The following is a 27,430-nucleotide window of genomic DNA, read 5'->3' on the forward strand; positions in this document are numbered from 1 at the left end:
ATTGCTCCTGAAGATTAAAGAACTTGAAAAATTTCACAGTCAGCTAAAATGTAGCCTTAAAGACTCATAATATGCAAATGCAAAAAACTCAAGCTTGTTTTCACAGCAGGTAAGACTTCAGAGCCACAACCTTACTTAATTACAGTTTTTAAACAAGAACATTGTTATTTCCTTAATAGTTGTTAAAGAGCTTTATCAGTTAGGCTCCAAATACTTGATTTAAACTAGCGGAACAATAATAATTATATAAGGTGTGGGGGGGAAATGCACAGCATTATTTGAACAGCAGTCATACAAAGTTACAACATAGTTCATTTTGCATACACCGTGTGGTTTGGAATTTTTCTTTTAATGTTTTATCACGTTTTACCCAGAGTGCTTTGTATATGACATTTTATTTTATTTTTTTATTATATTTTTAAAATTTATTTATTTTTGGCTGTGTTGGGTCTTCGTTGCTGTGTGCGGGCTTTTTCTAGTTCGAGCGGGGGCTATTCTTCATTGTGGTGAGCGGGCTTCTCATTGCGGTGGCTTCTCTTGTTGTGGAGCACGGGCTCTAGGCACGCAGGTTTCAGTAGTTGTGGCACGTGGGCTCAGTAGTTGTGGCTCACGGCCTCTAGAGCGCAGGCTCAGTAGTTGTGGCACACGGGCTTAGTTGCTCTGCGGCATGTGGGATCTTCCCAGACCAGGGCTCAAACCCATGTCCTCTGCATTGGCAGGCGGATTCTTAACCACTGCGCCACCAGGGAAGTCCCATGACATTTTAAAATACAGTCAAATCTAAAGATTAAAGAAGTCCTAGACTATATGACATCTGAAGTCTCAAATTTGTAGTATCTAATTCAATTTTATTTAACATTAGACACTTTTTCCATTACTTTATCATTTTCTTTATTTAAGCTTATTTGTAAAGTGGAATCACAGTAATATAGAACTCAAATCCAAAGTCTTTTTAGTGAACGAAGATGATACTGATTTCCTATTGGCAAATGTATTCCCCCAGTGGTGTTGGTGGATGCGTATTGATACATTTTCCCTAAATTCTTGCGTGGCACATTACTAAATGATCTGCTCAGTGGGTCAGAGAGTCGTCTGTAGTCATGGAACAGAAGGAAGGTGAGGAGCCCACAGGAAAATCAGATCCCTAGCTTTTGTTCATCAGACATTTACTGAGTGCCTGCTGTATATCCTGAATATAAAATAAGACACTGTCCCAGCTTCACTGAGTTCCTGTAACTTCTAAAACAGCCTAAGTGGTACTCTCTGGCCTTACATAAATACTTTTTGCACTTTCTAGTGGATAAGGTGCTTCAGGTTATTTGCCATTTAACAGTGAATGTGGAAAAGAGCTGTAAACCTATTTTTCTTACTCCAGTTGACATTGTCACCATTTTGAATTGTTTGGCTTTCAATTGTCAAGAGATCTCAACATGTTTTTATTTTCTGAGTCTGAGTTACATATTAAGGTATGATAAGAAGTCATTAATTCAGAGTTAACTAATTTAGAATTTGTAATCATTAAAACTGTAACTGTCATCATTGTTGAAGAAAGAAGTTGCAAGTTAATATTACAAATACGAGGGGAAATGCCACACAATATATGTACCTACTCTGATAAACTGTCATGTTGCACATATTTTATTAATATACATATACAAAAATATTGTAATACAAAATGAGCAAAGGTGTGAGTTGCTGCCTCTGCCACTACTAGTTACATGACTGAAAGCTGCCTGGCTTTTCTTTTCTACTTCTATCAGATGAAGAAATTGACCCACGTGGTCTCTTAGTGTCAATCCCAATACTAATAAGCTTTAGTGGTTCTGAATTCAACAAGGCAGACTCATTAGAATTATTGTCTCCCAAAACACTTCATTAAACATTTGAAAAGTCATTAGAACTGTATCTTTTAAAGACTGTTATCGTTCAACATGTGACTTTTCAGAATAACTTAACCCCAGAGTTCCAAATTAATATGGTTTTATTATGTTTGAATTATACTAGGACTCAGAAAAAGAACCTGGTTTAGGTACTTACAAGATGTGTCAATTATTAAAGTAAATAAAAGCTAGGTATTCACTCATTGTGCAGTATGTGAGCATTTTGTTTAGACCATCAAGAGGAAAACTTTCTTTGTAAAGATACTTGGCAAATTAATCATTTTGATAATCTGATTAGGCTATTTGGGGTTCCTTCTGAAATACATATTTATCATGCACCACAGCTATAGAGTAAGGCCTTATCCATGTATCCTAAGATTTATGAGTCTTGTACAAGATTGCAGTGGTACTTTATTACCAGGTTGTAGAAATTTGAATTGTGATCATTATTATTGAAACACAGCTGCAGATTAAAGTGATTTCCATAAACCAACTGTCGTTTTGCTAGTGTCAGCTTGTGCCTTCAAGGCATGTATTTAGGATGCATTACGTTGCCTGATTGTGGCTCACTGTCTGGACTTCGCTGAATTGTTATCTTAAATGTGTGTTTGTTTTTGTCTTTTTTCCTATAGGTTAAAATTCTGTGTCACCAGTTGCTGGTCCAGGTGTGTGACCTACTCAGGCTAAAGGACTGTCACCTCTTTGGACTCAGTGTTATACAAAGTAAGTCTCAATCCCATCTCTGATGGAGTTAGCCAACTGTCCCTGAGGAAATGACATTTTATAGCTGTAACTTAAATTGAGCATATTGTTATGTAATTATGATTGTCAAAATACCCATAAACTGATCATGATTTTTAATCTAGTACTCATATTTTAATATGAGTACTGTTCTGTATTTCTTACAAGTTTAGAATTTTAGGTCATGAATTTATTATGGTTTGAACTTAAAAATTTGTTCCTCTTTAGGAGTCTGGGTTTTATGTGTTTGCTCTTTTATGTTTTAATGAACTAAGATTGATTTTTGTTTCTTTGCACTCAGGGAGCAGCTGGCGCTAGTAGGAAATTGGATGTTTTTGTAATTTAATTTGTTTTATAATTTTTAACATTAAAAGACATTTAGACATAATAAAACTGACTTTCCTCTATTCAGCTTCTCTTGCTGTTGAATATATAGTATAACAAAGTGATCTATTAATTTACTCTTATTTTCTGTTTTTCCTTCCTTGCCCCTTCTCTTTTTTCCAGTCAGAACACATGACTTAGAGAAATGGGATCAGTTTCTTCTGTATACTTTATGTGGAGAAGATTTTCAAGCAAAGGGCTCCATATAAGCTTTCTCTGCCAATAACACCTTAGTTAGAGTTAAGTTCCCAGGGTTTAAGTGCAGCCATTCCTTAAAGCGTTCTTCTTTCAAATCATATTTTAAGATTTCTCTAAGTTAGTCTTCTAGATGCCAAAAACCTTTCAAATCTTTGCTCAGTTTTCCAAGGAGACCTTTTTTTGTGAAATTTATCTATATTTTATATTTGGATATGAATTATTTTATACTATTGGAATTGGTTTCAATTTAAAGGCTTATGATATCTTGAGAATCTGGTTAGTACCATAAAGTGCTTAGGTTTGCCGTGTTGGAAAGTATATCATGATCAACTGATCAACAAGTTCAGCTCCAAAATGTGAGTGAGCAGTTTTCAGTTGTCTAAAAAGACAGCTCTGGAGAGGCCAGAGAGCATGGAGCAGGAAGTGAGGAACCAGCCATTTGCTCTTCAGCTTCTTCCTGTGGTAGTGAAAGCAGTAAAAACACAGATGCTCAGCTCTATCCTTGTATTAGTACACACCTCAGTCATTCTTTCAAGGAAGGGTCTGGGGGTATAAGATGCCCTACAGATTCTAAGTAACCTTACTTTTATTTTGTACTCAGAGTTAATTCTTACTACAGCTACAGCCAGACTGTTGATCTTTGTTGTTGAACAAGTCAATCTCATAAAACCAGTTTACAGCTTCCTTAGGTTTCAGAATAAGAGTTTTTCAGATGTCCTTTTTGGTATATGTGCTGCCGAAGCGAGCACTCAGATGTCCTTTTTAAAAGAGAGATTGCAGGATGGCAAAAAAACATTGGAACAGGAATCAGATGACCTGGTTCTGATTTTGGTTCTACCACTAGCTAGCCATGTGGCTTTAGACATATCCCTTGCCTTCTCTCCATTTCAGCTTTCTCTCAGGTCTAATGGAAATCACTGTTCCACCTGTTTTCAGGATTGATGTGTGCTTGAGAATTCCTGAAGTACAAAGCTCTGGTCAAACTGTCAGATGGTAGAGACACAGTGATAGTTTAAAAAAATATGTATGTGCCATTATGGTGAACAGTCTGTTCTATTCATTATGTTGCTTCTTTAGACAGGAACTCAAGCCAAACACAAATCAGATTCAACAGTAAGGTTGTCTGATCTTGTCCATTTCATGTTTAATTGGTAACATAAGAGAGATGGGAGATAGTTTTAGTTGACGTGATAAGTGGATTTTAGTAGCGTCCTCTTGGTTTGGGGACCTCTTCCTTACCCGTTTCGTCCAAACTGGTTGACTTAATATGCCATTCATAGACAAAAAGTAGCTTTACCCTTCCTGTTCTCTTATGATGCTTTTCCAGTCAAACTCCAACATTCAGTCATGAGTGACAGCGTGGTCAAGTGTGTTATCCTTGAAGCAGTCAAAGAGACACACTTCTCTTGCAGAATGAGTACATTTGTATCCAGGGCTTTCCAAGAGCATGCCCCCATAGTGATGGTTAGAGGAAAAAGAAGGAGTTTTTTTAAAAAAGATTGAAAACTGTACAAGATAGGAAGGCTTTTCATATGAAATATCTCTCTCTTTAAAAGAGTCCATTTGGGAAATCAGAAAATTTTTACATTTTTTACCAGCTTGTTTTCACATGTTTAGATCATTTTTATATGGGTTTTTTAGCAGTCTTATTTTCTGTTCATCTTAAGAACATCATTCCCTTGAAGAAATATTTTGGCATTCATTCTTGTTTTGCATAAGATTCGTCTCCTCTTCCCACAAGGTCAATCCCAAAGGCAGTGCGAGTAATGCTTTATCATTTCTTCATGCTGTTTTATGTGGAGGAGACAGAGAAGGAATAGTCTAAAAGACTTCTCTTCACAAAGCACATGGGTCTTAAAGACCATTCTTCACAAAACACATGGGTCAGGCTCCTCACTTGGAAATGGGTTGGTTCTCATCAGTGTTTTCTAATTTCTTACGTAACAATTAAGGCGGTGTTTCTGCCCTGTTTCATTACTTTGCACTTATGAGATGAGTCCTCTGTGAGCCAAACAAGAGCATGTTTTTCTAAAACCGAGTAACACCCACAGTGTTGGAAGTTAAACTGTAAGTTATAACGACCCCAGAAACTAAGTAAAAGTAAGAGTTGGAATCTAATACTTCTTCTAAATGTTAACATATTTTTAACGAGACATGTTCTGTATTGCAAAAGCAAAATAATTCATAAAGCTTGTCGTTAATGTCTATCCCACAGAACCTTTTATCTTTTAATATCCTGTTGAGTTTTCTTGGTAATATGTGAATTCAGAGTACATTCACAAATCTGGAGGCTTTTTTGAAAAACCCATTTCTTTTCTTTTGAAAAAATCTATCCTTTATCACCTTGTCTCCTTTTTTTTTAATGTGCAGATAATGAACATGTGTATATGGAGTTGTCACAAAAGCTTTATAAGTATTGTCCAAAAGAATGGAAGAAAGAGGCCAGCAAGGTACGACAATACGAAGTCACTTGGGTGAGATTACATTTATGAGCAAAATTCTTTTGATTTTTTAAAAGGTTTATTTTAATTATTATACATTAGAAAAATATCTTAACACTTTATACAGTAAATATTGGGAAAGCGAAATGAATTATAAGTTCTAAAATATCACATTAGTGAAGTATTAATAGCTTATAGCATGTAGCAATAGATTTTGAATATCTGCTAAAATAATATTGGATAATAACCTTTTAGTAATCTTGGGATATTTTGAAATGAAAAGCATGGAAAAAGTATTTGTTCCTGTTCTTTGGCCACGTTAGTTGTCAAAACTGATGGTCTAGAAATTATTGGTCATTTTAAAATCCAATTTTACTATCCTTACATTTGATATTTTGTTACTTTATTGAACCAGTGCCTTCCATTTGCATAGGGGAGCATTCACTGGGAATTTACCTAGTGTTTTCAAGATCACCCCCTCGCAAATCAGTAATAATCCCCAGTGTCTAATCCTCAGTCCTCCAATTTGTATTTAAGAATTCTTGGAGTAAACTGGAAGGCTACTTCAAAGCCAACTACAAAGTAAGGAACCTGAAGGTCTAAATAAACAAACAGCATGTTAGCATTTGGTATGTGGAATGTCAGACGAACAGAACATTGTAATGAGGAGCAAATGGTCACCACAGGGGACAGAGCTGAGAGAGGAGCTGGATCTCAGCTAGAAATTTCCACTGGCATTTATTTTTATCTTCCCGTATGTTGTCATTGGCATTACAGTGAATGAGTATCAGATATAGTTATAAAACTTACCGTTTTCACATAAACTTGGTATCCATCTAGGACAACTGAGACAACTGTCTACCCGCTGCAAGCCCCTACTCATTAGAAGTAGATCAAACCTTTTAGTGTTTAAAAAGTTACTTGTAAATAATGGTATTTGTTGTTTTTGAAACCCACTTTTGAAGTAACTAAAAACAGCCTGATTTTTACGCATGTCTTTGTTTAGGGTATTGACCAGTTTGGACCCCCTATGATCATCCACTTCCGTGTGCAGTACTATGTGGAAAATGGCCGATTGATCAGGTATGAGGACAGGGAGAAATTCCGAACCGTTATTTTTCTACAGTACTCATCCTCTAACATATCAGATAAAGTACTTGTGTTTATTGTTTGTCTCCACCTGCTAGAATATAAAAGAGCAGGGATTAAAAAAAAATTTTTTTTTACGCACGCATGTATCTTCAGTCCCTAAAACAGAGATAAACATTTGTTGAATGAATGAGTGATAATGTTAGACTATCAGTGAAAATGTTAACAATCTCATCAGCTCACATTTTCTCTACTCCACATTTTCAATAACAAATCAGTCACCAAAAAGATAAGAAAGAACTAGCGCTCGTGTAAAGTGGAAAATTGGTTAATGGATTATATTCTTTTCTGGTGGTGGTGTGAGGAGTGGAACAGCAGCAGGAACTCGTTCCTATAAAAATGCATGGGTGTTTATATAGCCTGGTTTTCTTTTCACTTTTGGGGTCTTGCTTCTGTTCTTGGCAGTAGCTTTAAAGCTAAGATTACGCCCAGTGGAGGTATCCTGTGAGAATCTTAGATGCAGTTTGGCAAGGGCAGGTAATTGATTCTTTTTCTGGAGGCAGGTGCATGAATAATACTGTGCTCATGATACAGACTCAGAATTCCCCAGTTTAGAAGCTCAGTTTATTATTTATATAGGAGGATTCAGTGCTGGAAGACTTTCAGAGGTGATTTTGTTGGCTGATAGAAAATACTAGAAATGTGAACTCTGTGTTTTACTTATTTATTTTTAAATTTTGAGAAACCCCACGTAAAAGGGACAAAGATACATGTGGCTAATGAGTTGTATCTGAGATTTGCTCTTAATATTTATGTTACTGCCACATGCAAATTAAAAAGTAAAAAATATTAGCCCGTAAAGAATGTTTTTAAAGCAGAGAAACTTTTCTAGTTATTCTCAGTTTATATAAAACTTTTTCTAAGTTTACTTAATTGGAATGGAATGTGCTGGAAAGAAGGAAAATATATTATTTAGCCACTAATTAGCCCCCTGGGACTAATGAATGTTTAATTGATCTCCATGCTTCTGCCCTTTTCCCCAGTGATGAGCTAGTCCAATCATTGTGTACTCAACATTATAAAAAGAAGTGCTCTGAAAAGTCATAAGGGAAAAAAAAATTACATAAATGCTTTATTTTTAAATTTTAAACTTTTCATTTTTAAACACAGTCTTGGTTAAAGTAAACCCGTATGTTTTTATTATCATCAACTAATGAGCTATTAATCTCAGGTGAACATTCAACCTAAAGTAATAGGGAGACAAATACTCATTAAATACATACACACACACACACATTTTTTTCTTGCATTTTTACTTTGATCACAGAGGCGTCCTGTTTGCCTGTGACATTTTTTGGAGCTTGACCATATTTTTCCCCAATCAGCACTTCTTACTCAGTGTATTTAATGGGGACTGTATTTATTTCTGACCTCAATGGATTGTAATGAGTGCACTGTTCGTATTTCCATTTGTGACGACTATCATGATTCTTACAACGTGTGCCTATAAAATCACACCCATAAAGTAACAGCCACTTAATTAAAAAAAAAAAGATTTAAGGAGAGTTTTCAGCTTATTCATTCTTAGAGGAAAAAAAAGACTATTCATAGTTAGGCAAATTCTTTTCTAGTAGGGCATATAAACAGAAATATTTTGAAAAGGGCCTCAGTGTATTTGTAATGTGCTCAGATGAAAATCAAAACAAAAAAGGACAGCCTAACATTCAAGCCAGGATTGTCTCCTCAGATTTGTCCTTATTTGTGTCATGTGTGCAGCATTATTGTAGCAAAATTATTTTAATACAGACAACAGATGCCTAGGCTTCTAATACTTGTTCAATGTAGTATATCCCACATTGGAGTGGAATGATTCAGATCTGTTTTCCATTCTCTGAATGAATCAAATGCTATTGGCCATAGGAAGTGTTATTTTTGCAGTCTGGGTAGTCTGACTTGGGGTCCTGACACCCTGCGAACTTGGTGAAGCAGCAGTTAGGCAGCAATCCGGTATTAGCTACAACCTCCCCCTTTTCAGTGAGTGAGGAGGGAGAGGGGAGGAGGGAGCAGGAACAGAAGAGCTCTTGTCACCAGATGGATAGCAGGATTGGGGTTGTTTACATGCCTTTAGATTGTTCCATCAAAATGTGAGTTCTGTTTTATTTTCCTAGTGACAGAGCAGCAAGATACTATTATTACTGGCACCTGAGAAAACAAGTTCTTCATTCCCAGTGTGTGCTCCGAGAGGAGGCCTACTTCCTGCTGGCAGCCTTCGCTCTGCAGGCTGATCTTGGGAACTTCAAAAGGAATAAGCACTATGGAAAATACTTTGAGCCCGAGGCTTACTTCCCATCTTGGGTAGGCACTGTTTTCAAATTCTGAAGTGTTTTCTCTAGCACATTTCTAGTTCATTGTGTGGGTAGTCATGCTGCTACAAGAACTGGGAACGCAGATGTTTGATGGCCAGTACACCCTCCGTGACACCCAGATACACATTTCATACTTGAGAGCGTGGCACCTACAGTCTCTCGATGGACTCAATCTGCTTATGGGTTATGAGGAAGAGGATTGCTATCCATCGTAAAGATGGTGGAACTCGGTATTTGCCAGCCTTCTTTTGGCATTTACATGGCCTTGACCGTCTTATGTCCTCTTAATTCAAGCAGCATTTTTTCCCTTCGAAGGGAGAAACACATTACTCTTTAAAAGGTGAGATCATTCACAGCTTCTCCTGTGTTGAGGAAACAAATATAAGTAAACTGCTTGATCTGACCGCCATCTCCTTCACTCTCAAAAGAGGAGCAACCCCCTTATTTCAGCAAGAAAACTTAGGTTATTTGAGCACTGACGGTCTCAGAGGTCCTTTCTCCATCCCCACCCTGTTGATATCGCTTCCCATTCTTCCTCTAGGTCTCTGCCGAGACGTCTCTCTCTCCCGTATCTTCAGCCTCTACCCCAACTAACTCTTCTTAAGTCAGGACATACTTTGTTTGCTTCACACCTCCCCATCCTCAGGGAAGAAAGGAGGGAGGGAAAGAAGACCTACCAATCTCTCCTTCCCTTCTCAGTAAAGCTTCTTGAAAAAGTGACGATGTATATTTGATTTTTTAGCTTCTTTACTTCGACGTGTAATCCTCAACCCACATCCATCTGCCTTCTTTCCTCACCACCCCCTCCACTCATGGTGCTGTCCTTAAAGCCAGCAGTGACCTTTAAATTGCCAAATCCGGTGGACACTTTTCACTTCTTTTCCTGAATTTCTCTGCTGCATTTGACACTTAGTCACTCACATCCCAGGAGATCTCCTCCAAATTAATGCTTTTTACAACCACCTATGTACTGGCACCTCCTGAATCTGTTTCTCTCCCCTATGTCTGTAAGACAGCTGTTTACCCATAGGCACCTCACACTTAGAATGTCCCAAATCAAATTCATCTTCTTCACACCTCAATTCTCTGCGTTCCCTACCCCTGTGTTCCTAACCTCAGCCAGTGGCACTGCCATCCACCCGATCACCTAGAAACTTGAGTCACTCGGGGCTCTTTCTTATCACCCTTCTTTCTCCCTGCCCCACCCAGTCAACGAGAACATCCTCTAACAGAAACCCTTGATTCCGCATCACCAGCTTAAGAAATAAGATTCGCTTGTATTTTTGTTGCTCTTAACTTCCTAAACATTACCACGTGTCCTCCCCGTAGTGGTTCTTCATGTTTCCCAGGCTTCAGCTCTCATCAGCACTCCTGCAGTTGTCCCTGTTGTCACTGCTTCAGGCTTTACTCACAGCTTGCAGAGGAGTTGTTTTTGCTTCTGATTTAAACCTTCATCTTCGGAGTGAAGCCCAGGCTCCCAAGCATGACCTAGGAACTTCCCAGCATGGGTCCCTGCCAGCCTTTCCAGCTTCCTTTCTGGTTGTCCTGCACCTTGTGTGTTGTGTTCTAGCAACACCCAGCAATTCCTGTGGTGTTTCACACATTGGACCTTTCTGTCTGCAGCTCCTTTAGCTGGTGAGGCCCCCTCCCTGTTTCACCTGGCTACTCCTGCTCATCAGCTCAGGTGTGGTTCCCTGGGCAGACTGTCTAGGTGCCCAGTGCCCCTCCTCTGGGCTCAATAAGACCCTGAACATAAGTATTTTATTTTCAAATGCTCTGTTTGTCTCTTGCACTCAGTGATCTAAGTATTTCTTAGCATATTCTAAAGGACAGGCATAAACTTAACCTTTTCTGTTTCTTCAGCATTTCACATCACGGTGCTCAATATAAGCTTTTGTTCACTGGCTGACAGTGCTTCAGTTGTTCAAGAAAACCCACAAAAGATGTCAGGCTATTACATAGCAATGTCTGTTGGGCCAAAGTTAACCTGTATTTACATTCCCTTAGTTATCATCAGGTACTCAATGACCCTTGGTCTTTAAAGCAGAGCTTCCCATTAGTGTGCCATGGCACCCAGGGTGCTGAGATACCAGCTTCCTCAACCCTTGCGATCACCAAAATCATCTACTTCATTGCCCTTACAGATATTATTTTCTAGGGGTTCTTTGACCTGAAAAAGGTTGACAAGTACTGATTTAGGTGATCTCCATGTAAAAGGAACCTAGAAAGAAAAATCTGTAACTTGAGTTCTCAGCAAAACTTGATTATTGGCCAATAATAACTCATCATGTTTAATTCTCCTTAAAATATTCATAGGAAGAAACAAAACATCAGTAACTATAAAAACAATAATAAAACTAAAAATTCTCTAATTTTCAAATCCTCGTCATTTTAAGCACTAAAATGCTTTTTGTTCACTTTGCATAATTCTTTCCATATTTTATAATCTTCGTGAAATCAGCTAAGACTTTTATCAACACCTTTCTTTGAACCTGCAGCTTCTGGATACTATATATTTTTGATATCTAAAAGCTTTGACTACTGTCTGTTGAAAACTGAAGTTGCAGTGAATTGTAATGAATATTTGAGTGAAACTGTTTTCTCATAAGCATTTGAGTAGAGTGTTCATATCAGCCTCTTATGCAAAAACCAGAAATGTTTCTGAGAATTCCTCGCAGTCCCCTGCTTTCTTCGGATTAACATTTAGAACCTCCCACTCTGTGGCTGTAATTTTAGAAGAGTTAAGTAGGATCCGGACCCTGAAGATGTGCTGACAGTGGCTGCATTTCATGGTACCAATAATTCTGCAAGTATAAGCAGTGAGGTGGACAAAACTGTGCAAGTTTGTATGGTTTTTCTTTGTTGGTGATTTTAAAGCCAAGAGAACATATTTTTCCCATTTCTTGTGATTTTTCTTCTTAGATATGGAGTACTACAGCTAAATTGACTCTGTAGCTTCTAGTATTAGCTGATTCAGCCAGGTCACATAACAGATGATCAAAAAAGAATAAGCGTGGGAATTTTCTAATGGAAATCAGCCAATTTACATGGCCTGTTTTGGGTTCTCATCATTTGGGAGATGAGGGTAGTATTTGCATCCCTCCAACAAATGTTGCATTGCGCTCCCATTGTATTCCAACAGGTTGTTTCCAAGAGAGGGAAGGACTACATCCTGAAGCACATTCCAAACATGCACAAAGATCAGTTCGCACTGACAGCTTCTGAGGCTCATCTTAAATATATCAAAGAGGCCGTCCGACTGGATGATGTTGCCGTTCACTACTACAGATTGTATAAGGTACAAAACTGCAGTAGGTCTGCAGCCATACCTCCTTGATCAGGAGACGTTTTTATTTAAAGTTGTCATTTTAATTTTTTTTAATGGGCTTTTAAAAGAATTTCATTTCAACCGCTGTTTGTCATCATTGGTCAGTCTTGGAGTCAATGATGCTTTTCCTCAGTCCTGGGAGCAGACTACAGGAGCAGTCCTGTAGTCTTTTTAATGGTCCTAGTATTGAGATAACAAGTGGCTGTAAATTGTGCATCTGGCTTTTCAGCGATTATGAAATAGTTATTTTTCTCTTTCCCAAATCCGCATTTCTGCCTTGGGGAGTAACATTTGCAACTTGTTCGATCAGTAATTTTTAATACTCCTTGAAGTGAAGCCGTACCTGCATGTATCCATTAGTAATAAGAACATCGCCACAATAGCTAATGTTTATGGAGTATTGTGTTTATGGGGCCACTTTATATTTATCCTCTTTTAAAAATCCTTATAACTATAAGATAGGACTGTAATCTTCATTTTACAGACCAGGATACACACCAAAGATCACAAAACTAGTAAGAGCCAGAATTCAACCCAGGTCTACTTGACAAGAGCCTGTGTGCTTAAACCACTGACTCTGTGCTGTCACTCTAAAGTTTGATACTGCCTTTCTCCTGTGTCCTTGTGTTTTGTGTTCTTGTGTCTCTAGCCTCATTTTTCCATCCTGGGTCAGAGGTCACAGACCCAAATAATAACTGGGGTGGGCTCTGCAGGGAATCACTGGCAATATGTTCTGTCTTCTCTCCTGCTTCTCCTTCCCACTCCTCTCCCTATTTCACAAGTATCACTTCCATGGCAAGAACCCTTGAATTCCCATTTAAGTATTCAAAGGTATATTTATTCTCCAACCAAATAGGATGAAGTGATTCAGAGTGTGATCTGTTGGGCCTACCTTTCTGGGATTAAATCCCAGCTTCACCCCTTACTGTGTAACCTTAGGCATGTTACTTAGCCTCTCTGTGCTTTAGTTTCCCCATAGATAAATGGGGATGGTAACAAAGCCAATAAACTCTGAGGTTTATTGAAGACTAAAGGAATTAGTGGGTGAAAAGTGTTTAAAAACAGTACCTAGCACGTGTTAGGCATGAAATTAAACGTGTTGCCTTTACCATTATTATTGTTATTATTAGGTTTGTTATCTCTCCTACATCCTTTGTGGTAAGATTAACGTAACTAGACAATTGGAGACTAGACCGTAGTTTGGATATATTGCTGGGTAATTTTCCTGGCTGGTTCAAAAGACTTAAAAAGAGAGCAAAGGATGTTATTTTTTCTCTTTCATGCGCAAGAGATGCATTGTTAATGCCCTGTCATCTTTCAAAGGCATAGAGTTCCACAAGATCTCTTCAGCTAAATTCCTGGAAGACTGAGTTCTTTTTTTTCTTTTAAGGGAGTTCATTGTGACACCTCAATTTATCTGAGAAAATGCAAATAAATGACATTTTTTGACAATAAATTTATATTTTTAAATGTATTAGAAGTATGAATGATATATCAGGAAGACTGTGGCTTTATAAACCCTCCATCAGCAATCACTCTTGCTGGGATCCTAGGCAACTGTTGCTACAATCCTGGGCATCTGTTAAGTGGAAATGATCCTATACATATCACAGGTTGGGAAGATTCAACAAGATGGTGAATCTGAAATAACCAGATGGAGTGCCTGGCACATTAGTGAATGCTCAGTAAATATTGGTTGCTTTTTATTTTGTAGGGAAGCTTTGGTATTTTAAAGAATCCTATTAAGTTCCTATTAGGAATCCTTTAGTGAAGTAGATATCTCCAGTTTATCTTTCATGTAAAAATTAATTTTTCAATTTGCTTAAAGTGCACTACTTTTATGTGTCATAGAAAATCATTCTGGTCTGCTTAAAACAAGATAACTAATACTAGTGAACTGAATGAGGTGGGGAAGTAGATATGTTTTCCTTATAGGCAGAATTTTCATTCTTTAAAGAAATCACGTGGCCGCCATTAAAACTGCTTCATTTAAGTCCTGTTAATAAAATGGAGACAGAAGACAGGAAACTTAAAACAACAAGAACAACAACAAAAACCTCTGTGCCTCTTTCCCAGTAATATGCACCTCATACACGCACTACCAGCATTTTTATGAGCACAATCTTATTTCAGGAAGCAATCAGAACAGCCTTGAAAGGGAAATTGGCCTAAGCTCATAGTGATGGATTTGTTTCTCCTGTTAAACCTGTACTGTGTGTGCCTTTCTTGATGTAAAGAGTATTAATGGGAAAAAAAAAGCCCCAATAGTGAAAATAGGCTGTGGCTTCTCTTTACTATGCCAGGTAAGGATGCATTTTCTAAAAATATTCCTTTCCATGATCATGCAAAAACTGGCAGTAAATGTAATAAAGATCTGTATGTACTCATTTATTGTTTTTATTGAGAAATCTCATAATGAAAATATTTTAGTTACTCAGCAATTTTGTTTTCTAGTTTGAACTTTACACCTTATATCCACTTGTTACAGATGAGCACTTAGAAGATGTGGCCAAGTTCAGAATACATTCTTAATTGTACAATTTTTTCCCTTATACTTGTTGTAGTAGTTTTTTTTTTTTATGGTTTAGCTGGTAGAATGTATATCATATTGGCAAGTGATAATTGAACTTCTTAAACATAAGTATTTTCTTTCAAGACTAACTGAATGTAAAGCTTTTATAACTTTATTAGCTATCTTCATGAAAGGGCATTAACTATTCAGGCTTGCCTCTGACTTTGTTTTCAGAGTTGGGAGATTTAACCAGTTTTAAACATATAAAGTCTAGTACATCTCAGAATATAACTATGACCTTATATTCAAGATTCTAACTTCTGAAAAAAGATTAAGCATAAGAGAGAAGATTAAAGAAATGATGTAAAAGCAGCAGAATAGTCTTACTGGAGTTCTCAGTAACACAAATATTTAGAATATTGTCAGATATGAAAGTGTATATAATATAGTAAAAACACTAAAACTTTGAAATCGCAGGGATTTAGAAAGTAGAAAATACCATTACTGATTTAATATGTGCCCATGATTTTCTTAAATCTTATAGAAAACAAGGAATGCAGAAAGACAAGCAAAGTTATTTTAAGTCAAAAAGCTTTCTAATCCTGAAATTTATCTTTGGTTCTTTTCTTTGGTGCTGAATTGTTCATTATAGAAGAAAAATATACTTTTTCATACAATTTTATTCCTATAGGATAAAAGGGAAATTGAAGCTTCTCTGACCCTTGGATTGACCATGCGGGGAATACAGATTTTTCAGGTTAGTTAATGAGAAATAAAGTGTCAAATGGCATCCACTATGTCTTACTCTGGCAGTGTGCCTGCCTGGTCCTGTGATAGGTTCACTGGTCCATTTCCAGCCATTGATTGGTCATTACTTCCTATTTGTCTAGCACAGATGTAGATAAGGTAGGATAGTCGAAGTGAAGCAGTCTGATCCTTGACACTAATAAGTCCTCTAGAACAGAAAACAACAAACCAAAGATTGGCCACAGTTCATCACTCACAGATCATTAATATCCAGACATTTTTCTTTGTGTGTCATTAATTTTTAATATTCTTTTTTATCATCTGGTGCATCTATAACTGTGGAAAGAAAAATGAGTTTTTAATACAGTGACTGACCAGACATTTCAATTTCCGTTACAATTTTTTGATAAAACGTGTCCCTTGAGTAAGTAGTTACCATCATCCTTTTACAAGTGGGATGGTTTTATGCTACAGCCATAAACAAGGGAGAGAGATGCCTCCCTCTGTGAGACCTGGGAGAATATAAGGATGCCTTATCTTCTATATAGGCAAAATATCCAGTTATGAAAGTCTGAGTGCCTTATCTCATCTCTTGAATGCCTGAGTCTTCTGGACTTTTTATTTAAATTTAGGGATAGGCCAGAAGGGAAAAGATTGCCTTAAAAGGGCAGGTTAACACAGTCACTCAGGAACCAAAAGCGACAGAATTGTATCACTCCTCTTTTAATTACTGTCTGCATATCTCCAAAGAGAGTTGGGGACCTCTTTCAGATGTTAATTACTGTATTTTAGTTTTCTGGGAAAGAAGTTAGAGCTATTTTAGAATATCTGTCAGTTTCCTCAGTAGCTCTCTGTGCATTACTTGTAAGAGTTATAAGTAACTCTTATAATTCTTTCCACAGAATTTAGATGAAGAGAAACAATTACTTTATGATTTCCCTTGGACCAATGTTGGAAAGTTGGTGTTTGTGGTGAGTTTAAAATAACTGACTTAAAATACTCAGTTTTTTGTTTTTGTGGACTTGTATTGTTTTTTGTTTTGTTTTTTTAAACAAAATATTGTTTCAGGCACAAAACTTGATATTTTCTCAAAATTGAAGATGAAAATAGTTAGCTGTCTTATATTCTTATGCATGTGGTATAATTATAATCCTTGCCACTTTTCAGTAGTGAACCTAAAACACAGAGTCTTATAGCAAAAGAAATTACTAATTTTAATTTGTGTATATGGTCCCCACCACTCTACCCTAAGTTATTCTAGTTTCAGAAGAAATGTGATGGGGAAAAGTTCAAGATGAATTCATCAAACAGAATTGTTTTTAAAAATGTACAGCAGAGGGATTAGAAAACAGAAAGCTGTAATCAGAGGGTAAATTACTCTTAGCATGGGGGTTAGCCATTTCTTGTGGAAGTTAACTTCTCTTGAGCAAAGAATAAAGAGTGATATAAAAAGATGTTTCTATTAATATCTGTCTGTTGAAACTCATCATTATAAAGAAAGGACTGCAATTCTTAACAGGAAAAGTACTTTTACTTTTAGATTATTGAGAATGATACACTTTCTTTTGTTGGAGCAAATTCTTGATTTTTCCCAGCTGTTTCACTGTTTTGTCAGCTGTATCCATTTGGGCGAGGGTTCAAAGAATTACAGTTAATTATATGTATTTCTAGTGGTCGTTAAAATTCATAATTTCGCTTTGTTCAGAAATTATTGGAAAAAATACACAAAGAAAGGAGGAAGATAAGGATTAGGACACATGTGCTTCTTTCTTTCCATCAGGAAGATGGCCTATATAAATAAAGGGCTCTGTTGCCAGATAGCATTTGGGCACTGACTCCACACTGCCCTGGGAGTTAAAAGACCTGTTTCTGACTTTACATTGGGCACAGTCCAATCTGATTTTACTTCACTCATACATTAAATGGGGCCTGACCTGCCTCCTACTCACTGGCTCTTTCTCGTTCAAGCTCTTTGGGAAAGGAGTGGAGCTATTTATAAATGAGCAAATTATTACCCCACTTGCCCCCTTCATGTCCCCAATTAAGAAGTAATAAAATACATTTATAGAAATTGAATTCCTTAAGGGTCCTGCACCCAGTGGTTCCTGAATCTAGTTGTGCATCACTCGCATCTGAGGAGCTTATTTAGATTTCTGGGCCTCATCATCCTCACCTAAGAGATTTTTGATTCAGTTGGTCTGGGGTGGAGACCAGGAATCTATTTTGGCAAACTTCCCAGATGATTCTTCTTGCAGCCAGCCCAGCCCTGCCTGGTTGTGTGACCCTGGGCAAATCACTTAACACCTCTGTGCCTTGGTTTCTTCATTCCAAAATGGGGATAATTGACTGTCCCCGCCCCCCACCCCATAGACTTGTGAGGATTAAGTGAGTTAATACATGCTTAGTGCTCATTAAGTGTAAGTTATAAGCATTCTAGCATTGACATCCAATGTTGGTTCCTTTTAAAATGGGAAGTCGAGAGGTAAATTCCATCCATGTCTGAGTTACACAAACCCATATTGCTTTGCACTGACTTTAAGTGTGTAGTTAGAATATGCCTCCCTCTTTGTTTTATCTCTCCTCTCCAGCTGAGAATCACTGTGCCTGGAATATTCCTTTCTGTAGTCCTGCTGCCCTATTCATTGTCAGGAAAGTTAAAGGAGTTAGTAACATTCCATAACTGTAAGGAACTTTTCCAAACCCTTGCCCTCAACTTAGAACTTTATGTGAATGATCCCAAACCTAGTGAATGAGATTCCTCTACTGACAGAAAGATACTTACGCTACTTCCATCTCTTATTTCTCCTTCCTGTCTCATCCCTCTAACTGTCCTTCCGGCTTCCAGCTCCCTCTTTTATCCAACTAGAGAGTTTTTCATTTTTTCTAAACCCTAAATAGATATCCTTTATTGTTCACTATCATAACTCCTTTATTTCCTTACCAGAATTTATCATAAGCTGCAATTATTTTATGTGTTTATTTACCATCTCTCCTACCAGAATGTAGTGACATAGGGGTAGGGACTTTGTCCTCTGCGCTGTTATTTTCTCAGGGCCTAGCAAAGTGTTTGGTACATTGTAAGTGTTCAACAGATATTTGAATGCATTACGCTTCTAGAATTTGTTGTCTTGTTTACTGAGTTAGGGTGTTGGGATTACATTTAAGGATGCTTTTGTGATGGGCCCTTCTCTTCTCCATTATGTAAATGGCCTGGCCAGCCAGAGAAACCAAAGATGGAACCAGAAGACCCTGGCTAGGCACTTCCCTGAATTTTTGGTAATCCTCTGTCCTGTGACGTTTTTGAAAGGGAAAACAGTCATTTATCCTCCGGGAATTTTGGATGGAGCTTTATACATTTATTTCTGAGTCTGTAGTTTTCCTTACTGACTAGAAAATGAAGGGGAGCTTGGCACATCGGATACTTTTCTTCCTGATCTGATTCATGCCTTCCCCCCACAGGGGAAGAAGTTTGAGATTTTGCCAGATGGCTTGCCCTCAGCCAGGAAGCTCATCTACTACACAGGGTGCCCCATGCGCTCCAGACACCTTCTGCAGCTCCTGAGTAACAGCCACCGCCTCTACATGAACCTGCAGCCTGTCCTGCGCCACATCCGGAAGCTGGAGGAAAACGAAGGTCCTGCAGGGTCTCGGGCGGGAAGCAGATGGTGCTTTTGCCACCCAGGGCCCCGTACCCTACAGCTGCCAAGAACTGGGGCTTTAGTCTTGTGAAGAGTGGGACCTGGGGACCGGCGTCTCCAGATCCCCAGCAGCATTCCTGTTTCATCTCAGCACTGTCCCAGAAGGCCCACAGTGCTAGTCAGCATATCCGAGATTATCCCTGCCATTTAGCTACCTTCGAGAACAGTCTCTGTAAGGTTTCCCCACACTTGGCTTGAGAATTCTTGCAGAAAGCCACCACATGAAGGTGCAGGCCAGGGTTTCTGTGCATATCAGCTTTTATCTGCATCTCAGAGCTTTGTTTATACACTGATCCACCTTGGTGCTGTTATCCACAGGCTATCTGGAATTCCTTCCAGTGTGATTATTCCTTAGGTTAGAGTGACAATAAAGGTGGGTCACAGAATGTCTCCAGCCTCTTGTTGACTGCTAGGAGGCCCCGTGTCTGGCTGAGCAAGAAAGACAAACAAAGGAGAGAGAAGTTTACAATTGAGGATCTTGTCAGCCAGTCCTGTGGGAGCTTTGCTGAGACACAGAATAGAGCAGTGCCTTTGGGGCTTCAGAGTTCCAGGCCCTGAAAGTGGGGTCAAGTCATGGTGAAGAGAGGAAGACGGGGATGGGGGCTTCTAGCAGCAGACTTCAACTTCACAGTATTAACCTAATGGTTAACTCTTTATCTCTTGTGGTTACCCTGTTCGGCACACTCCAGCTTCTAATCCCCAAAAATGCTACTTTGCATATTTGGTTTTTTAATGTCTTCGACTTTTTTGCAAACTCATTTTGTAGTAATTCTTGGTAATTCGATTGGATTCTATTTGGGGTATTTGCATGAATATTAGGATGAAGATTCATATTTTAGGTCCATATCGGAAACAGATTTCGTCCTCTCAGACCTCACTTTTCTTAAAGAAGTGAGACAAGTCCCTGTCCTCTTTTTTTTCCTAATTGGGGTATAGTTGCTTAACAATGTTGTGTTAGTTTCTGCTGTACAGCGAAGTGAATCAGCTATGTGTATACACATATCCCCTCTTTTGGATTTCCCGTTTAGGTCACCACAGAGCATTGAGTAGAGTTCCCTGTGCTATACAGCAGGTTCTCATTAGTTATCTGTTTTATACATATTCGTGTATATATGTCAATCCTAATCTCCCAGTTCATCCCACCCCCCTTTTCCCCCCCTTGGGGTCCATATGTTTCTCTACATCTGTGTCTCTTTGTGCCTTGCAGACAGGTTCATCTGTACCATTTTCTCTCTTAACAAACAAAAACCTTATAGAGGTTTGCATCTGATTGATTTCTCTCAAAAGCTGTCTGTCAATTTAAATGAGACCCAGTTTGGAGAAGCCATTGTAATTTAAGTAGCAGTTGGAATGTGAATCATTTTCCACTGTCTGCCACCAAACTGCATCTGTCTTCAGAGAGAATTGGTCTCACTGTCAAGTGTATTGGCTTCCCCTGCTGCTAGACTGCCAGTTCTTTCCCATGATGACTCATCAGTATAATAAATGCATATATCTCTCTGACGCTGATATGAAGATTAGGAATTTAAACAGGACAGAAGCGCCAAGGAAGCTTGTGAGAATAGGTAACTTAGGTTCAGAGCCCATCATTTTGCCAAGTTGGCTTCATTCCTAAATGGCCAACTTGGCACCTTGTGAAATTCACTTATTCCTGCAGCTCTCTGCCAGCAGCATTTTAGTAAATTCTTGTTTAGGTGACCTTAACGGGAGCCCCTTAGAGCTTGAAAGAATTAACGGACGTCGCCTACAGATTCTAAAGCAAAATTACATAGAATGTCAAGTTAAGAGGGGAGGGCTTTGTCTGTTATCAAGCATAGCACCAAGTGCATTTGGGAGCTTATGTGAGTAGGGGCAGTGAGGGAATGATAAAGGTGCAGATTGGATCTTTTACGTGGATACATATAGATAGATTTTGCGGGGATGGCTTTTTTTCCTTTACATCTTTAGTTTTCTCTGCTTAGAAATCCCTCCAGATCTGAAGAAAACCTGAAACAGTTTCTTTGGACTTACCTTGGCCTGAATCCATTTATCTCACCCACACTTAAGGACTCCATCATTTTAAACAAAAAAAGCTATTAACATTAGCCAAAAATCACAGCATGAAAAGAATCTATATTTTTCTTAATTAAATTTCATCTAGAGTCACCTTGTCTGAAACACTGTTTTCTCATTTTATAGTAAAAATGATCACAAGAATCTTACGGTATTTAGAACAGATGGATAAAAAATGCTTTCTGTCTTTAAAAATTTTTTTCACCTCAACTTTATTCAATAGCTAGGGCTTATTCTTAGGTCTGTGTCAAGAGGGCACATTGACTGCATTATATTACAAAATAACATATGAAAAACTTGGTGGTCTGTGGGCTTTTACAGTAGAGGGAATAAATAGAACACTGACACATTGATGATTTGCCCTGTTGACACCAGTGATTACTAGGGGGTGAGAGGTTGCATTTTGCATCTCTTAGAATAAATTTCAGAATTATTTCAGCGTTTCCCTCATTTTGTAACCGATTGGTATGAAGCTTCTTAAATGTTTGCAGAGGGTCTAAGAGATAAAGCACAATGACAGGAATAGAAGCCAGCACATGGAACACCAAGGCTGCGCTGACACATTGACAGGAAGTAATTCATGCTAGGCTCCTATTAGATAGAAAACAAGTTGGCAAAGTGCTTGTCTTCTAGTGACTATGCTTATGAGTATAGAATAACTGTAGTTGATTCCAAATCTACAAGAAATTTGGGAGTAAAAGGGCTATTTGTAAAGAGACAGAAAAGCTTTTAAATTATTAGATCCACAATTCTCAATTGTCTTAGAACTCGAACACCATATAGGACTTTTTATTTTTACTTTTTCTCTTCACTTTCCACCCTTCCAAGGGCAACATGGCTATTGTATTGAAACTACAGTGAATAGAAAGTATGAGAATTTTGCAAACCCCTTTAGTTCTTCATCTTCATCTTAACTCCTGTTGCCTTCAGAAAATAGGAAATCATTAGAACCCAGTCTAACCCTAAAAAATGGGCTGTAGATGGATGTACTTTTGTTGCAGTGATGGTGTGTGTTAGGCTCTGATGTCTGGTTCCAGTCTGCCTCTGTGTGGCTACACACACTCACCTTTGTGTGTTTCAGCTCGATTCCTTAGAATTGACATGAAAGGGCTGAAGCCCAGAAATGTACACACAGCCTTCTCCAAGCATTTTTTCCATTTTGCATCCTGGAATGCATATTTTCTCTTCCTGCTGATGTTCATTCCCTCTCTGGGGAAGCCTGTGGTGATTATACTTCAGAGCTGGATTCAAACATCAAGAGTGCAAGTATTTTTACTTAACCAAGACACAATACAATTAAATCCATTACCAGGCCCTTGAGAACCCAATTAGTCTAGTAGTCAGCAGTTTCTGAAATAATATCAATTTAACATTCCCCAAATGCACTCTCCATTTTTAACATTGTTCTAATGTGTTATTTCTCATCAGTATTAAAGATACAAGGCAGTTTAACTATTTCTTGGTTTTAAATTTCTGACTTGAAGCACAGTTTCTATCAGTTGTACACCTGTAGCTCAGTTATAACTTTGTGCCTTTATGTAATGGTTAGTTTAGCATTCGATAAAAGGGACTTTCCAATATTGTGTCTTTGCTACGTTAAAGAGGTGTACTGACATGTTAAATCAAAGAACAGTTTTATCAATCAGAGGCTACATGAGTATAAATTATCAAACCAGTAGTGATTACTCTGTGTTCTTAATAGATGGTAAAACCTCACTGATTCAGCCTAAATGGAGAAAAGCAATCTTCATCCATGAAAATCTAAATTCTAGAATTTTTTGAAAGGAATTCTCAGAAGAATAATTTTATTTTAAATTGTCTTCAACAGCTAGAGCTAAGCTAACAATGGCCCAAATTGAACAGATGAACAAATCAAATGAAAGGCAATTAGCATAAGTAGATTTATTGAACTGTTTCTGTAGCAGTTCTTTTGAAATTATCTGTGGGGAAGGACCAGATTTTTAAAAACTTCCAATCCACTGTGGACCGATACTTTTGCAAAGCTCAAAATCACATTCGTGGATGTCCTGGCAATGTCAGATCACTCTAAAAGTTTCTAAATGTTTATTCTCAATTCCTGAACTTATTCCACTGTGGACCAATAACAGTTTGCAGACAAGAAGTGATCTGCCATCTTACACTTTGAGTAGCATTCTTCTATGGTGTTTGAAGCTTTAAAACTCTTTGAGTAGTTAAATACTCGCCTCATATCTATGGTACTGGTTTTTGTTCATTTTGCAGTCTTCTTAAATTGAGCTCCTATCAGAATTATGAGCACTTTCCACTCACTCACTTCTGAATGTGAAATTGTACTTGTTCTTGGCTTGACCCCCGCTAATCAGCTGTTCCTTCTGCCTTGGTTGAATATAATGACGAGCTGTCTTCCTCACCACACAGAGAAGAAGCAGTACCGGGAATCTTACATCAGCGACAACCTGGACCTCGACATGGACCAGCTGGAGAAGCGGTCCCGGGCCAGCGGGAGCAGCGCGGGCAGCATGAAGCATAAGCGCCTGTCCCGTCACTCCACCGCCAGCCACAGCAGCTCTCACACCTCGGGCATCGAGGCTGACACCAAGGTCCGGGACGCGGGCCCCGAAGATGCCTACCCCGGCAGCGCCATCCACCGCAAGCTGAAAACCTGCAGCTCCATGACCAGCCACAGCAGCTCCCACACCTCCGGGGTGGAGAGTGGCGGCAAGGACCGGCTGGAGGAGGATTTGCAGGATGATGGTAACCTGCCCCCCAGGCCCTCCGAGCTAACAGTGCTGACCTGTCGTCTGGGATGCTCTGCTTTTTCTCTCCCAGTTTTTTCGCATTATTGTTTCTGTAGAATTGATGTAGTAATAGAGAAGAAAGAAACAGCATTTGGCTGCTTAAACCTGTGTTAAGGCATAAGATACGATCAGACCTATAGCCTGTATCAGCCAAACTTAGTACTTGTGTGCATCTTTTTTATTTTTCTGTTTCAAATAATTGCTGTAGCATTCAGGTTTGGGGAAAAGATACACTGATTCCATTAAGGGAAACTGCAGAACATACGTGTGCTTACTATAGAATTCACGTGGATATCAAATCAAGTTGCTAAATGCTCTGAGAGAAGGCAGCCATGGGTGATGGGGAGCTTCATGCACTACTCATTCTGTCCTTGTTGACAGTCAAATCATGGCATTAGCAGACTTGTAGGTAACACAGCAGTCCTGTGGAGAAGAGAAGCAGCATCTAGTTGAGAGTTGTCGCTAGAGTTTCCTGTTGTGGAGTCTCATTAGCAGATTTATTTTTAAATATGAATAATTAAATAACCTCCCTCAAGGTGTGGCTATGAATTTCAGTGGCCATTTCCCCTTAGGTCACTAAATGTCTTTTCTTTCTTTGTCAGAAATAGAGATGTTGGTTGACGACCCCAGGGACCTGGAGAGGATGAATGAAGAGTCCCTGGAAGTCAGCCCAGACATGTGCATCTACATCACAGAGGACATGCTCCTGTCTCGGAAGCTGAATGGACACTCTGGTGAGCTCCCTCGGGAAGGTCCTCTCCTTAGCTAGTGGGTTCAGAGGATACTTAATAATGTAAGAAACCTAGGTAAGAAAAACAGTACAAATTGTTTAGATAGTACGATCTCAAATTATAAAAATGTTTACATGTATGTGACAAAATATACATAAAATATTAATAGCCTTTTCTCTGGATGATGGGGTTATGGATGTTTTTATTTTCTTCTTTGCATCATCCCAGTTTGCCAAAATCTCTACAATTTGAGCCCATTGTTTTAAAAACATGGAGCTAAGATTGAGTAGTGACGTAGTGTACTGCTCTGTCCTTCATTCTTGTGGAAGTTTGGCAGGAGTCTGTTCAGTGTTCTGAGCACCAGGCTTGATACTGAGTTTTCTAGTGCTGGTTCTGGGTTTTGGAGCAAATTATTTATAGGCAGAAAAGGGCACATTTACAAGGAAATTCAAAAGGAACCATACCCAGTGCCAACCAGTGCACTAGTCCACATCTTCTTCCTATGAAGATTGACTCAAAAGTTTAAGGCTTTTTAGAAGATAAGGAGCTTTCTAGAGAACGATCTTCTACTCAAGCACTTTGTACCAACCCCCAAAACATGAGTGTCATCTGAGAATTATTTAAACTGTCTACATGTAAACCAAGAATGTACATATATCATTTTTTAATTGAACTAATCATCAAACAATACATTCTAGACACTGAATTATTATGAGACCCTTCTAAAGAGATAGAATACAAAAAGTCATTTCTGTAGGTTACTAGCAGTGGCTGAATAACAATCACATTACTTACTCAAGGTTCTTTTTTTATCAGGTAGAAATGTACTTAAGCCATTTAGCCTTAGGGCTCTGGGGCCTGACCTATTCACTTGCTCCATCTGTTTGCAAGAAAAATATGAGTGGTTTTTACTTACATCTCCAGTTCGCATTGACAATTTTACCTTCTGAAACATTTTTCCTGGGTGCTTTTTTCCCATGCCACAGTCACTTAGGGAAGTGTCAGCCCCTGGATTTCTGTTTCTGAATTATCAGGTTCCCCGAGCACTGGGGTGATGAGGAGCTCTGTTGACCTCAGAGCCCCAGAACTGACTTCTCACCGTGGCCTCCCATTTTGGTGTCTCACCGGTGGCATCTGCTGCAGGAGGCCTGTGCCACGGTGTTCCCGCTGGCCAAGAGGAGCCTCCAGAACACAGTGTGTTCCATATGCTGGTCCTGGACCTAGCCCTTTGTGGGCGTTTGCTCTTTAGTCAGATGGGTGCTAGGCTCAGCGCCATTTATAAGAGGTGCAGACAGACACAAGGACACACAGACACTGGCCAGGACACACAGCTCCTTAACTTACCTGAACCCAGTTCCCACCCAGATCTGTGTGACTCCAGAGGAGGCCCGAGCCCTGCACTTACCCACTGCTTGTCTAAGTAGAGCCAGACCTAGAGGCTGTGTCCAGGTTAAATTCAAAGTCAGTGTTGTGTGGAGAGTGGGGGGAGCTTTAGGAGATACAGGAAAGAGATTGCTTTGCACCTTCAGCCTTTGTGTTCATTCCTAACTGCATCATAAATAGCTTAATTAAAAGTTTATTTTAGGAAATGCAGTTTCTAACCTCCGTCCTGTGCTCTAACCCCACATGTATCCCACTCCTCCTATTCACTGCAGCACAAGGAGAGAATGTGATCCCCCCTGGTCATCTGCCACCAAAGGGCCACAGTGAGATGTGTGGGCAGTGGTTAATAGTTGCCCTTTCCTTCTTGGTAGCAGTATATGTCAGGTGAGTGGCAAGAGGGATGAATAATTTGAAGTCTTCACTCGTTCTCCTCTGCGTTTCACTTTAGGGTTGATTGTGAAAGAAATTGGTTCTTCCACCTCCAGCTCCTCAGAGACGGTGGTCAAACTTCGAGGCCAGAGTACTGATTCTCTCCCACAGGTATGGAAGGGATTGAAATTTTAAATCAGCAGCTGAAGGTATAGAAAATTTTAAATAGGAACTTACATTTATAATTACATAAATGAGCAGAAATTTAAAACCTTAATGAAATGATTCCTAGTAGATACATACATTCTAGTTTTAGTCTGAATTTATGTCCATTTATTTTCTAGTTCTGTTTATCTTTGAGTTGGGTTTTTATTTGGATGAACTATGTACTTTGTTTCATACTTTATGTGGGTGGGAAGCCTCTAGTCTTCAGGCTTCAGGTTAATTCTGGTGTGTGTATGTGTGTGTGTGTTGATCTCAACAACTGGGAGAGTAATTTTCTCGTCAGGTGTGTTGCGGTAGAAATGTTTCCACACTCTAATTATTCCATTCAGATTGAATCAAACTATGCTAAGCTAGAGCATTTGATAACCCATGATCACTGGTTAAACTATTAAACTATCAGAAGATATAGATAAATTAAAATACACCATTGCAGCATTTAGATATAATCTACTGCTGATATTCACCTCTGTCTCCAGGGAAGCACTTGGATGCTCTGTCTCTTTTGTTTT

At 38.7% G+C, this 27,430-nt stretch overlaps 1 protein-coding gene across 3 annotated transcripts in view; it reads left to right on the forward strand.

Moving 5' to 3' along the window:
* FRMD6 (FERM domain containing 6) overlaps positions 1-27,430 on the forward strand; it is a 77,213-nt gene that overhangs the window by 47,195 nt on the left and 2,588 nt on the right. Inside the window, exons 3-13 of one of the 3 annotated variants that reach the window (XM_030854961.2) lie at positions 2,513-2,603; positions 5,574-5,677; positions 6,651-6,727; positions 8,902-9,088; positions 12,242-12,397; positions 15,631-15,696; positions 16,589-16,657; positions 19,146-19,320; positions 23,834-24,169; positions 24,816-24,947; positions 26,776-26,867. In XM_030854961.2, the coding sequence (XP_030710821.1) occupies positions 2,513-2,603; positions 5,574-5,677; positions 6,651-6,727; positions 8,902-9,088; positions 12,242-12,397; positions 15,631-15,696; positions 16,589-16,657; positions 19,146-19,320; positions 23,834-24,169; positions 24,816-24,947; positions 26,776-26,867 (1,485 nt within the window). Of the gene's footprint in view, positions 1-2,512; positions 2,604-5,573; positions 5,678-6,650; positions 6,728-8,901; positions 9,089-12,241; positions 12,398-15,630; positions 15,697-16,588; positions 16,658-19,145; positions 19,321-23,833; positions 24,170-24,815; positions 24,948-26,775; positions 26,868-27,430 lie in introns of those variants that run through there. The other 2 variants (XM_060294814.1, XM_060294815.1) reach the window with 2 other exon arrangements.

The sequence above is a fragment of the Globicephala melas genome, chromosome 2 (assembly GCF_963455315.2).
Source record: "Globicephala melas chromosome 2, mGloMel1.2, whole genome shotgun sequence".
Taxonomy (NCBI): Eukaryota; Metazoa; Chordata; class Mammalia; order Artiodactyla; family Delphinidae; genus Globicephala; species Globicephala melas.